Below are 12,785 nucleotides of genomic sequence, written 5' to 3' on the forward strand. Positions count from 1 at the left end.
TCATCTCTTGGTCTCCCTCTACTATTTTTACCCTCCACGCTACCCTCCAATGCTAAATTGGTGATCCCTCGATGCCTCAGAATATGTCCTACCAACCAATCCCTTCTGCTAGTCAAGTTGTGCCACAAACTCCTCTTCTCCCCAATCCTATTCAATACCTCTTCATTAGTTATGTGATCTACCCATCTAATCTTCAGCATTCTTCTGTAGCACCACATTTCGAAAGCTTCTATTCTCTTCTTGTTCAAACTATTTATCGTCCATGTTTCACTTCCATACATGGCTACACTCCATACAAATACTTTCAGAAACGACTTCCTGACACCTAAATCTATATTCGATGTTAACAAATTTCTCTTCTTGAGAAACGCTTTCCTTGCCATTGCCAGTCTACATTTTATATCCTCTCTACTTCGACCATCATCGGTTATTTTACTCCCTAAATAGCAAAACTCCTTTACTACTTTAAGTGTCTCATTTCCTAATCTAATTCCCTCAGCATCACCCGACTTAATTTGACTACATTCCATTATCCTCGTTTTGCTTTTGTTGATGTTCATCTTATATCCTCCTTTCAAGACACTGTCCATTCCGTTCAACTGCTCTTCCAAGTCCTTTGCTGTCTCTGACAGAATTACAATGTCATCGGCGAACCTCAAAGTTTTTACTTCTTCTCCATGAATTTTAATACCTACTCCGAATTTTTCTTTTGTTTGCTTTACTGCTTGCTCAATATACAGATTGAATAACATCGGGGAGAGGCTACAACCCTGTCTCACTCCTTTCCCAACCACTGCTTCCCTTTCATGCCCCTCGACTCTTATAACTGCCATCTGGTTTCTGTACAAATTGTAAATAGCCTTTCGCTCCCTGTATTTTACCCCTGCCACCTTCAGAATTTGAAAGAGAGTATTCCAGTCAACATTGTCAAAAGCTTTCTCTAAGTCTACAAATGCTAGAAACGTAGGTTTGCCTTTTCTTAATCTTTCTTCCAAGATAAGTCGTAAGGTCAGTATTGCCTCACGTGTTCCAACATTTCTACGGAATCCAAACTGATCTTCCCCGAGGTCAGCTTCTACCAGTTTTTCCATTCGTCTGTAAAGAATTCGCGTTAGTATTTTGCAGCTGTGACTTATTAAACTGATAGTTCGGTAACTTTCACATCTGTCAACACCTGCTTTCTTTGGGATTGGAATTATTATATTCTTCTTAAAGTCTGAGGGTATTTCACCTGTCTCATACATCGTGCTCACCAGATGGTAGAGTTTTGTCATGACTGGCTCTCCTGAGGCCATCAGTAGTTCTAATGGAATGTTGTCTACTCCCGGGGCCTTGTTTTGACTCAGGTCTTTCAGTGCTCTGTCAAACTCTTCACGCAGTATCTTATCTCCCATTTCATCTTCATCTACATCCTCTTCCATTTCCATAATATTGTCCTCAAGTACATCGCCCTTGTATAGACCCTCTATATACTCCTTCCACCTTTCTGCTTTCCCTCCTTTGCTTAGAACTGGGTTTCCATCTGAGCTCTTTTCTCCAAAGGTCTCCTTAATTTTCCTGTAGGCAGTATCTATCTTACCCCCTAGTGAGATAAGCCTCTACATCCTTACATTTGTCCTCTAGCCATCCCTGCTTAGCCATTTTGCACTTCCTGTCGATCTCATTTTTGAGACGTTTGTATTCCTTTTTGCCTGCTTCATTTACTGCGTTTTTATATTTTCTCCTTTCATCAAATAAATTCAATATTTCTTCTGTTACCCAAGGATTTCTACTAGCCCTCGTCTATTTACCTACTTGATCGTCTGCTGCCTTCACTACTTCATCCCTCAAAGCTACCTATTCTTCTTCTACTGTATTTCTTTCCCCCATTCCTGTCAATTGTTCCCTTATACTCTCCCTGAAACTCTGTACAACCTCTGGTTTAGTCGATTTATCCAGGTCCCATCTCCTTAAATTCCCACTTTTTGCAATTTCTTCAGTTTTGATCTACAGTTCATAACCAATAGAATGCACCTGGAAATGTCTTACAATTTAAAACCTGGTTCCTAAATCTCTGTCTTACCATTATATAATCTATCTGATACCTTCTAGTATCTCCAGGATTCTTCCACGTATACAACCTTCTTTTATGATTCTTGAACCTAGTGTTAGCTATGATTAAGTTATGCTCTGTGCAAAATTCTACCAGACGGCTTCCTCTTTCATTTCTTACCCCCAATCCATATTCACCTACCATGTTTCCTTCTCTCCCTTTTCCTACTCTCGAATTCCAGTCACCCATGACTATTAAATTTTTTCGTCTCCCTTCACTACCTGAATAACTTCTTTTATCTCATCATACATTTCATCAATTTCTTCATCATCTGCAGAGCTAGTTGGCGTATAAACTTGTACTACTGTAGTAGGCATGGGCTTCGTGTGTATCTTGGCCACAATAATGCGTTCACTGTGCTGTTTGTAGTAGCTCACCCGCACTCCTTTTACATTATTAAACCTACTCCTGCATTCCTCCTATTTGATTTTGTATTTATAACCCTGTATTCACCTGACCAAAAGTCTTGTTCCTCCTGCCAGCGAACTTCACTAATTCCCACTATATCTAACTTTAACCTATCCATTTCCTTTTTAAATTTTCTAACTTACCTGCCCGATTAAGGGATCTGACATTCCACGTTCCGATCCGTAGAACGCCAGTTTTCTTTCTCGTGATAACGACGTCCTCTTGAGCCAGAGCCCAGTGCCTGCGATTTTCTTTTGCAGAATTCAGGAGCTTATAGAATAGCATCCTTTCTGCTAGAGTGTTGCGTACATTTAAAATCCAATATATACATAATACTATCGCGTGTATTTTCTTACCACACATATTATTTGATGCAACATTCCAAAGTTTTAGTGTTGTGCTTAAAAAAAAAAAAAAAACATCCCTTTTCTCGGCCCGAGAACTCACTTAGTAAAGTGTGCGTTTTGGCTGCAGTTCAACTGAAATTCGAGCCAAAGTGCGACTCGGCAGCAGCCGCATTTACGAAGAATCATCAGAGATGAAATTCGCAATGAGTACTGAAGAAATTCTAGCACTGCAGATCGAAGACGAAACTCTTACTTTACTTATATCACAGAAATCTGAGCTGTCGCACTACGCACTAACTCGCGCAGTCAGTAAGTGATGAGTGCACGCCAGAAAAGAATCTATCACTGAGCGAGTGTTGTAATCATATCTGTATGAGACAACAAGAGAATCGCCGCTCGTGTAGCGGAAAGCTCAGAAAGATAGCTTGTATCATTTGCTTTCTTCCGCGCAGTGTGACGATGTCAGCGAGTTTTCGTTTAATCCGCTAGGTGGAACTAGCGCCCTCTGCGGAATGGGTGCGTTTCGGCGATGTGGTTCAGTTGCTGGCCACCGATTTTCCAGTGGCGCTGTCGACGCTGATCACTGAAAGGCAGGTGGACCGCGCGCAACAGTTGGTCACAGGAAGCCCGCTCGTCTGTTCGAAGCTGACGACTCCACCATGCTTTCGAAATACCTTCCGCATTCGCAGGTAAGTTGTTCAGGTATAAATTTCTTCCTACTGCAGAAGACAACAGGTAAATGCAGCTTCTAATGTCGCTACTTGTTACTTAAATATTTTGTGCGTGCGCCATTCTACAATAATTGTTGAATGTCCAAACCATTATTGCATTTCGAAAATGTCATGTATCACGGATACTGTATGAGTTAATCGTTGAACTATATTAGACAGTTGAATTATATTTTGTAATTGCCTTTGACGTTTTAGATTCGGCAGTGAAACAGTAAAGAACAGTAATTTCACTGAATGCAAGTTTCGTTGGCCGAAATAGGGATCATTCGAAGTTAGGTTTCTCCCATTTAGATACTAGTGCGTTGACAGCATTCACTTGGAATCTTAATATCTGATGGTATAGAAACAGAAATAGGATACGGTACATTTTACAGCTACTTTATTGGGGAACTTACTCTTAACCACCACAACTTCGAAAAAGTTCTAGCAGTTACCGTGGGAAGGTCAGTAACACTGTTTTTGCACTGTTGCTCTGATCACATGGGATTTAGAGTTATCTTAAAGCGTCAAAACTTTTTGTCGATGGTTCTAGCTCGTTAAAGTACAGTTTTTTATTCATTCTATGGCCGACAGTCCAGTATTTCTCATATTTCATCGTACCACAAATTGTTGAGAACCAATAGCAAATTATATCTATGGCACTCACCGGTAACGATTTTTTTCCTTCGGTGATGTGTGCCTTTCGTTATTAAACCATAATGGATTGAAGGCGTCGGCAAGAGAAAATGTTACCAGCAGATGATATTAGTTGTCTTTCCGAACGCGCGGAGTTCTCGCAACAAGTAGTTTTCGAGGTACAGCTAGAAAGAACAGTTACAGGAAGTATCCAAGGTAATAAAACAAAACTTTGCCAGGATTCAGTCACACCATATACATCTACTGATTGCCCATCAAGTTTCTAACTTTGTTAGGAATCAAGATATTAATTTTTTAATGAAAGTATTAAAATTTTATGTAATTTAAAACGAATTTATCATCAAATTTTGAGATCCACATAAACATAATACCGCTGTCAAATAGAGGTAATAATTTTGTATCTACATTTGCAATAGTTTCTGATAACATGGGAAACATTTGCAAAAACAAGTAGTTTTTAATAACTCGCACTTGAAACTTGGAGTAAAGGAAAGCTCACTATCGAATGAAGAGACAGTCTAAAACTGTAGAACCTTGTAATCATTATCTTCTTGATGATCAACCAGATGCAGTCTGTTTCTCCGTCTGTGAGATCTCGCAGCTTGTGTTGTATTTTGGACATAATTTCTGCCTTGGAGAGTCGCTGTCTACCGAGTTCTTGTAGGACTGCTTCTATGTTATGGCCAGACTTGATACCAAATTGCTTCAGGACTTTACTCTGCCTGCATTTTCATTATTGAAGGTGATCACAGTATAATTGACCCCAGTCTTCAGTGTTTTGAAGCCTACAAATATATCTTTCGGCACCCTCTGTTGTTGAAGGGCTCTTTACATTTTGAGTGTTTCCTGTGAGGCATTTCTTCAGAAGATCTGGATGTTCTATAACTCTCTGTACTGGCTTTATTACTGCTCCAACAGCTTCAGGGTTGGTGTTTCTATGGGTATTCCGGTTCCTGTTGCCTCAGCTTTGCGGTATTGACACCAGTCAGTTGAACACAAGTTGTATGATAGTGGCTTCCCGTCCCTTGACATCTTGTGGGAAAACGTTGCCCTGCTGCTTTTCTCACTTCTTCTAGGTTGTTTGTGTTCTTTCTATGGGTTTGGCTGCGGTATTTACTTAGCTGATTGATTGTTTTGTCAGTCAAACGCCCTCTAATACTCTTGACATCTTCAATGTTTTGCTAGAAAAATTCTGCCTGGTTTTACACAGTCGGGTCCTCATTCGTTTCTGCACATGGCAGACACTTAACTTTTGCGGTGTTAGGTCATCGTAGGGCCTACTGCCAATTACAGATTTGAATGAACTGGAATCACCATCACCAGTGAGTTTAGCATACCGAACCCCACGTTGTTCTTGTGAGTGCCGAAAGATCTTCACAGCTGAGGAAGAAGTTTTAGTGCCACCATTTGTGCCGTGATCCGTCAAACGCAATGCAAATGTCGTTGTTACCGCCGTTTTCTTCCACTTCTTCCACAGTTGCAGCTTCATTGGTTCGTCTGCCATTACTTTTACTGTTTCCCCTAAAACATCTCTGTAGTAGAGACCATGACAGATTCGTAGGAGCACACAGTTTTTCCAGTCTCAGGGCCTTTACTGATGCATATCAGCCCTTAGAAATACGATGTTCGGCTCAGAAAGGTTATTGTTTTTACATTTTTCATATGTCCAAAATTCTTTGTTACCCTCATGACTCAAACAGGAGACTTCCAAACTAATAACTAAACCATTTCATTTAGAATTACTGTCAGCAAGTATCTCCAGTCACAGAAATTATAGCATATAATTTGATTAAACATTGTTTTTAGCGTACTTAAACCTTTAATTAAACTGATATTATTGCAAATGGTTTCATCGTACACAAGCTTCATCAAGGAGGCACTTGATGGCGAAAAGATTGTTCAGTGCGGCTTGCCCTAACCTCATTCTGTGGATGTAAACTTCTAACAGGACATGTTCTGTAGAATATACATTCATGCTCATAAATTAAGGATAATTGCAGAATGTGGTGCCACACAACGTGGCACTACACAGAACTGGCACTAATCGCATAGCCACATAGGGAATGCACACGACACAGATCTGTAAGTCCACAGTATTGGTGATAAGTTGAGAAAACCGTCCCGAAACACATGTGCTACAAAACGTCACTGTTTCCTGCGCATGTACCCCGACATCAGTATAGGATATGATCACCATGCACACGTACACATGCCGCACAACGGGTTAGCATACTCTGGATCAGATGGTCGAGCAGCTGCTGGGGTATAGCCTCCCATTCTTGCACCAATGCATGTCGGAGCTCCTGAACTGTCGTAGGGGTTTGAAGACGTGCAGCGATATGTCGACTGAGAACATCCCAGAGGTGCTCGATGGGGTTAGGTTTGGAGAACAGGCAGGCTACTCCATTCGCCTGATATCTTCTGTTTCAAGGTGCTTCTCAACGATGGCAGCTCGGTGGGGCCGTGAGTTTTCATCCATCAGGAGGAAGGTGGGACCCACTGCACCCCTGAAAAGGCGGAAACACTGGTGCAAAATGATATCCTTATACACATGACCTGTTACAGTTCCTCTGTCAAAGACATGCAGGGGTGTAAGTGCACCAATCATAATTCCACCCCACACCATCAAACCACGACCTCCATACAGGTCCCTTTCAAGGACATTAAAGGGTTGGCATCTGGTTCCTGGTTCACGCCAGATGAAAACTCGGCGACAATCACTGTTCAGACTATACCTGGACTCGTCTGCAAACATAATCTGGGACCATTGTTCCAATGACCATGTACTGTGTTCTTGACACCAGGCTCTACTGGCTCTCCTGTGACCAGGGGTCTTTGGAATACACCTTGCAGATCTCCGGGAGAATAAACCATGTCTGTTCAGTCGTCTGTAGACTGTGTGTCTGGGGACAACTGTTCCAGTAGCTGCGGTAAGGTCCCGCAGTACTCTGTGGCCGTCTGCGGGCGCTTATGGTGAGATATCGGTCTTCTTATGGTGTTGTACACTGTGGACGTCCCGTACTATAGCTCCTGGACACGTTTCCTGTCTGCTGGAATCGTTGCCATAATCTTGAGATCACACTTTGAGGCACATGGAGGGCCCGTGCTACGACCTGCTGTGTTTGACCAGCCTCCAGTCGCCCTAGTATTCTACCTCACATAACGTCATCAGTATGTGTTGTTTGAGCCATTTTCAACACACAGTCACCATTAGCACGTCTGAAAACGTCTGCACACCTACTCGCTGCACCGTACTCTGACATGCACCAACACACCTCTACATATGTGGACTGCTGCCAGCGCCACCGTGCGACGACCGCAGGTCAAATGCACCGCATGGTCATACCCTGAGGTGATCTAAACCTGCAAACCGCCCACCAGAGCATTGTTTCACCAGGTATCAGCATTATCCTTAATTTATGAGCATGAGTGTATTTTCATTATTTCTTCTCTTCTTAGATATTCCCTTTGGAGGAGTCAGAGAAAAACACAACTCAATGAGAAAAAGTCCAAATATATGCAATGAAACATGTAATGCGCCTTACGAAACATAGATGATACCATGCATCATACCACAAACTGGAAATTATATTACAGCAACCAATATAGCCAACCTATGCAGCTGGATGTTTACTAAAAGTCAACATAAATCACCACCTTCTAGAGTTCCCGTGATATTTTATAACTGAACGAGGTCTCATGGAACCTGGGAAATTGTTTGTGCAGTAAATTATTTCAAAATAAATTAAAAGTACTTACAGTCATATAAAATCAACGAAATAATCAAAATAAAGAGAAAACACCAAAAAATAGATTTCCATAAAAAATACGAGGTGGCATTTTTTCTCTGCACCACTTTTTGTACTCCTTATAACCAAACATATAACATGCAGTAACACAATATATGATCTATTGAATTGGCGCTTTGTCCAGCATACCCCTTCAATTGTTATTTTATATAAAGATTTCGTCATATGCTTTTTCTCTTAAGGGAAAAAAAAAAACAGAATTTATCGTTCCTGAGAGCTTAAAGAAACACATTTCTAGACGAGGCTAGATTGGTTGCTCAGCCATTTTATCATGAACTCTACCATGTTGGAAACTTAGGCATCCAAATTGTCCACTATTGCAAACTCTTGAAGAGGTAGAAAACTGGGCTAATGAGCCACAGAACACTCCACCTTCAAGGATCTTAGTCATGTTGTTGACCGAAATTGATAGATCATCGGCATACCGTCCATTCATTTACAGCATTGCTGTTGTTGTTGTGGTCTTACATCCAAAGACTGGTTTGGGTCAGCTCTCTATGCTACTCTATTCTGTCTTCAATTGAATGTGTTTCAATTCACGTTACGTGGTCGTTTCTCTATGCTTTATTTTGTATCTGTTGTGTTGTGCAATAGGCACTGTTTCTTATTTAGCTTTCAGATATCATCTGTATTACAAAATGTGAGTCTGGTGTGTATATATTTGTATCCAACTTTATCGATTATTTGTTTCAACTCACGTCACAGTTTCTCTACATATTACCTGTCCGTACCTATTGAGTCTATCAAGTTTCCGTCTTCCAAATGAGATAATCTCCTTATTCATTTCATTTTACTGAACGTGTAGATGTTTCTTTTGGTTTTCTGGCCCCTTGTACCTTGGTGCCCTTTGTTGCTAGAGCTGCATCATGATCACTGAGCCCAGGGTAACACGTGAAACCTGCAACGACCACCATAGGAAGATAATGTCACAAGACCTGTTCCAAAACACTAAGAAATTTTGATGATACAATATCGATGCCCAGTGGACATAATAGGGACCAAAATAGAAAATAGCAAAATAAAAGCTGAAATATTGAATTCTGTCTTCAAATATTCCTTCACAAAGGAAAACAATCAAGTAATTTTGCCATCATTCAACTTCCATACCACTGCAAAATGGGTGACATAATAAGCAGTTCCGTTCAGGTGAAAAGTAACTTAAATTGCTAAAACTCAGTAACTCTCCAAGGCCAGATGCATTACTCATCAAGCTCTATTCAGAATTTGCAAGTGAATTAGAATCGCTGTTGATCATAATTTACCCCAGATCCATTTAGTAGAGATAATGTTTCTAGAGGCTGACAAAGAGGACAGGTCGCAGGCAGCTGTATAAACGAAATAAGACTGCTGCACATATTACCGCCCTACATCAATCCCATCTATTTGTAGCACTTGACGATCTACTTGTAGCAAAATAAATTCTCCATGGAAATCATTATGGTTTCAGAAACTCAAATCGAGCTCTTGATATGCACTGCGACATGAATAGACGAAACCAAAATGACTTCAGTCAAGCTATTGATTCAGCACCAGACCTACTTCTCCGAAGAAAATATATTCCTGTTGGGTTTCTAACAGGTTCGCGAATGGATCGAAAATTTGCTGATAAGCAGCACACGGTATGTTGTCCTAAATGGATGGTCAGCTACAGACACTGTAGTACGAGTAGCATCTAGCATACCCGAGGCTAGTGTCCTGTGACCCTTGCTGTTCGTGTTAAACAACGTAAAGTATTACTTCCAGCCTCACGTTCTTCGGAGATGCTGATTTTTGTGAGGAAATTGTATTATATAAAAATTGCAGTAACATCCTGTTCTAGCTGTAAGTGCGCAGAAATGTGTAGTAATTCACTGATCGAAACGTAAAAGTATTGTGTACTTCGACTATAGGGTTTATGAGTCACATGTTGTTGTGGTCTTCAGCCCTGAGACTGGTTTGATGCAGCTCTCCATGCTACTCTATCCTGTGCAAGCTTCTTCATCTCCCAGTACCTACTGCAGCCTACATCCTTCTGAATCTGGTTAGCGTATTCATCTCTTGGTCTCCCTCTACGATTTTTACCCTCCACGCTGCCCTCCAATACTAAATTGGTGATCCCTCGATGTCTCCGAACATGTCCTACCAACCAATCCCTTCTTCTAGTCAAGTTGTGCCACAAGCTCCTCTTCTCCCCAATTCTATTCAAAACCTTCTCATTAGTTACGTGATCTATCCATCTTATCTTCAGCATTCTTCTGTAGCGCCACATTTCGAAAGCTTATATTCTCTTCTTGTCTAAGCTATTTATCGTCTACGTTTCACTTCCATACATGGCTACACTCCATACCAATACTTTCAGAAACGACTTCCTGACATTTAAATCTATACTCGATGTTAACAAATTTTTCTTCTTCAGAACCGCTTTCCTTGCCATTGCCAGTCTACATTTTATATCCTCTCTACTTCGACCATCATCAGTTATTTTGCTCCCCAAATAGCAAAACTCGTTTACTACTGTAAGTATCTCATTTCCTAATCTAATTCCCTCAGCATCACCCGACTTGTAGTCATGTAATACAAATATGTTGGATTAACGGCTTGTAAAGATATAAAGTGAGCGATGACGTAAGATTAGTTGTATATAAAGCAAATTGGAGACTACGATTAATTGATAGGATATTGGGAAATTCAGTTTGTCTACAAAAGAGGTTGCATAAAAATACTTGTGCTGCCGTCAAATGATATTACTTTAGTGTGTGGAATGCATATCAAGTCAAACTGACAGCAATTTCCCTAAATCGCTCCACGCAAATGCCGAGATGACTCGTTTGAAAGGGCATGGCCGATTTTCTTCCCCATCTCTGACACAATCCGACCTTCAGCTCCATCTCTAATGACCTCAATGTCAATGGGACATTAAACCCAATCTTCCTTCCTTCGACCTGACAGAAGACATCAAGTGAACACAAAGAAGTGTGGGATGTGTGTTCGCAGGATTCTTTTCCGAAGAAGTGTGAATGAAATGTTGAAAAAAACCTGCTTCGAACCTTTGATGAACCCGCATTCAGAACATAAATTAAGAATATTTTTCAACCCTCGCAGTATCTACTCTGCAGAATCATACAGGTAAAATAAGGGGTCGTTTTTCCCACATTTCATATGTAAATGGAACGGAAAGAAAGCTTAGTATATGGTACAACAGATAGTACCACCTGCCACACACTTCACAGTGTTTATAGAACACACATTGTCAATCAAAAGTATGGAGACACCTGTATGTAATGCGGAATTGACCACTAGACGTCATGAAAGGTAGGCCGGATATTGTGCTGTCATATTTGACATTGACAGCATAAACTCCCACTTCGTTTTATACTGGAGAGCCTGCCTCTCAGGACATCTAATGATAAATGGATTCGAAGTGGCCACGCCACCAAGCACCAACTACTGAGGTTGGTGGACCAAGCAGTGTGCACTCTGGAGTACCTAGGGGTGTTACTACTCGACTCCAAGACCTTTGACTCTGTGTGGCACGATGGCCTCAGGTACACACTATTTATGCACGGGGTGCCGATTTCGCACGGAACTACTCCTGTCCTACCTCTTTGGGATGCTCTACGTAGAGCTGGTCAGATCATTGCTGGAGTATGCAGCCGTAGTGTGATAAAGCGCCGCAGCCAGCCGTTAGGAAACTTGCAGAGGGTGCAAAACCGGGCGCCAAAGCTCTCCTCGCGCCTTCCACGAGATTACTCAACACAGCTACTTTACGAAGACACAGACATCCTTCTGCTGCAGGGCAGATTCCAGCAGACTGCCTGATCGTTCTACACTAAGATGGAGCACTCCCATTATATGCTCATTGAGAATCTTGCCCATCCGGTACATCGCAAGCCGACAACAAGTTGGCCAGACCTGCTGAGGGAGTAGCATCTATTCAGTAGCCTAGGGAGGACAACTTCGCATACACCAGCGGCCAATTCTGCCAGCAAGGCCCTAACGTCTGCACTCCATAGAGCAACTTCAGGAACAGCATTCAAATGCTTTGCTTAACCTGCTCATCGCCAAGCCAGACAGAAGGCTTGCCAGTACCAACGATTGCATTTGTAGCAGAGTGCAGTATCAGTAGAATGGGTCGGTCAGGAGAGAACAGTAATTTCGTACATGGACTACTCGTTGGATGTCACCTGAGTGACAAATTCATTAGTGACATTTCACCCCTTCCAAAGCTGCCTAAATCGACTCTTGGTGATATGACTGTGATATGGAAATGCGAAGGAACAAATTCAGGTAGCACAATCACAAGGCTCGCACAGGATAGAGTAGCTGCATCAAACCAGTCTTCGGACTGAAGACCACAACAAGAAGCGAGCAGCGCCTCGTAAGGCACACATTCTTGTAGTCATTACTTGGTGGGGTGTAATGAGCGACGCCAAATGGAGAGGGGATAATGAGAAACGAGAGATCTGTAGCGATGAACCAAACAATACACTCTGGAAATCCGATGGAAGCATTTGTGTTGAGCGAATGTCTTAAGACGATACCTGCCATCACGTGTAGTGGCAACACTGGAATGTGTTGATGAACATCTTTGTGAGTTTTGAACAAAGGGCGCTTCTGCCATTGTTTGACTGTAGGTTGCACTGTGTAGTCAATGAATATGAATCTCATCACTTCCGAATGTGCCTAACCGTGAACATGTGTACATTCCCCTAATCCTTTAGGTTACGTCTATTGTATAAATTATGGTCTGTGAATTCAGGTTATGGGTACAGGTGTCAAATTT

The 12,785-nt window shown here is 41.7% G+C and overlaps 1 protein-coding gene across 1 annotated transcript in view; it reads left to right on the forward strand.

Moving 5' to 3' along the window:
* LOC126088352 (cilia- and flagella-associated protein 161-like) overlaps positions 1–12,785 on the forward strand; it is a 122,515-nt gene that overhangs the window by 18,819 nt on the left and 90,911 nt on the right. Inside the window, exon 2 of the mRNA XM_049906489.1 lies at positions 3,337–3,536. Within this exon, the coding sequence (XP_049762446.1) occupies positions 3,337–3,536 (200 nt within the window). The remainder of the gene's footprint in view (positions 1–3,336; positions 3,537–12,785) is intronic.

This window comes from Schistocerca cancellata, chromosome 6, assembly GCF_023864275.1.
Source record: "Schistocerca cancellata isolate TAMUIC-IGC-003103 chromosome 6, iqSchCanc2.1, whole genome shotgun sequence".
NCBI classification, from domain to species: Eukaryota; Metazoa; Arthropoda; class Insecta; order Orthoptera; family Acrididae; genus Schistocerca; species Schistocerca cancellata.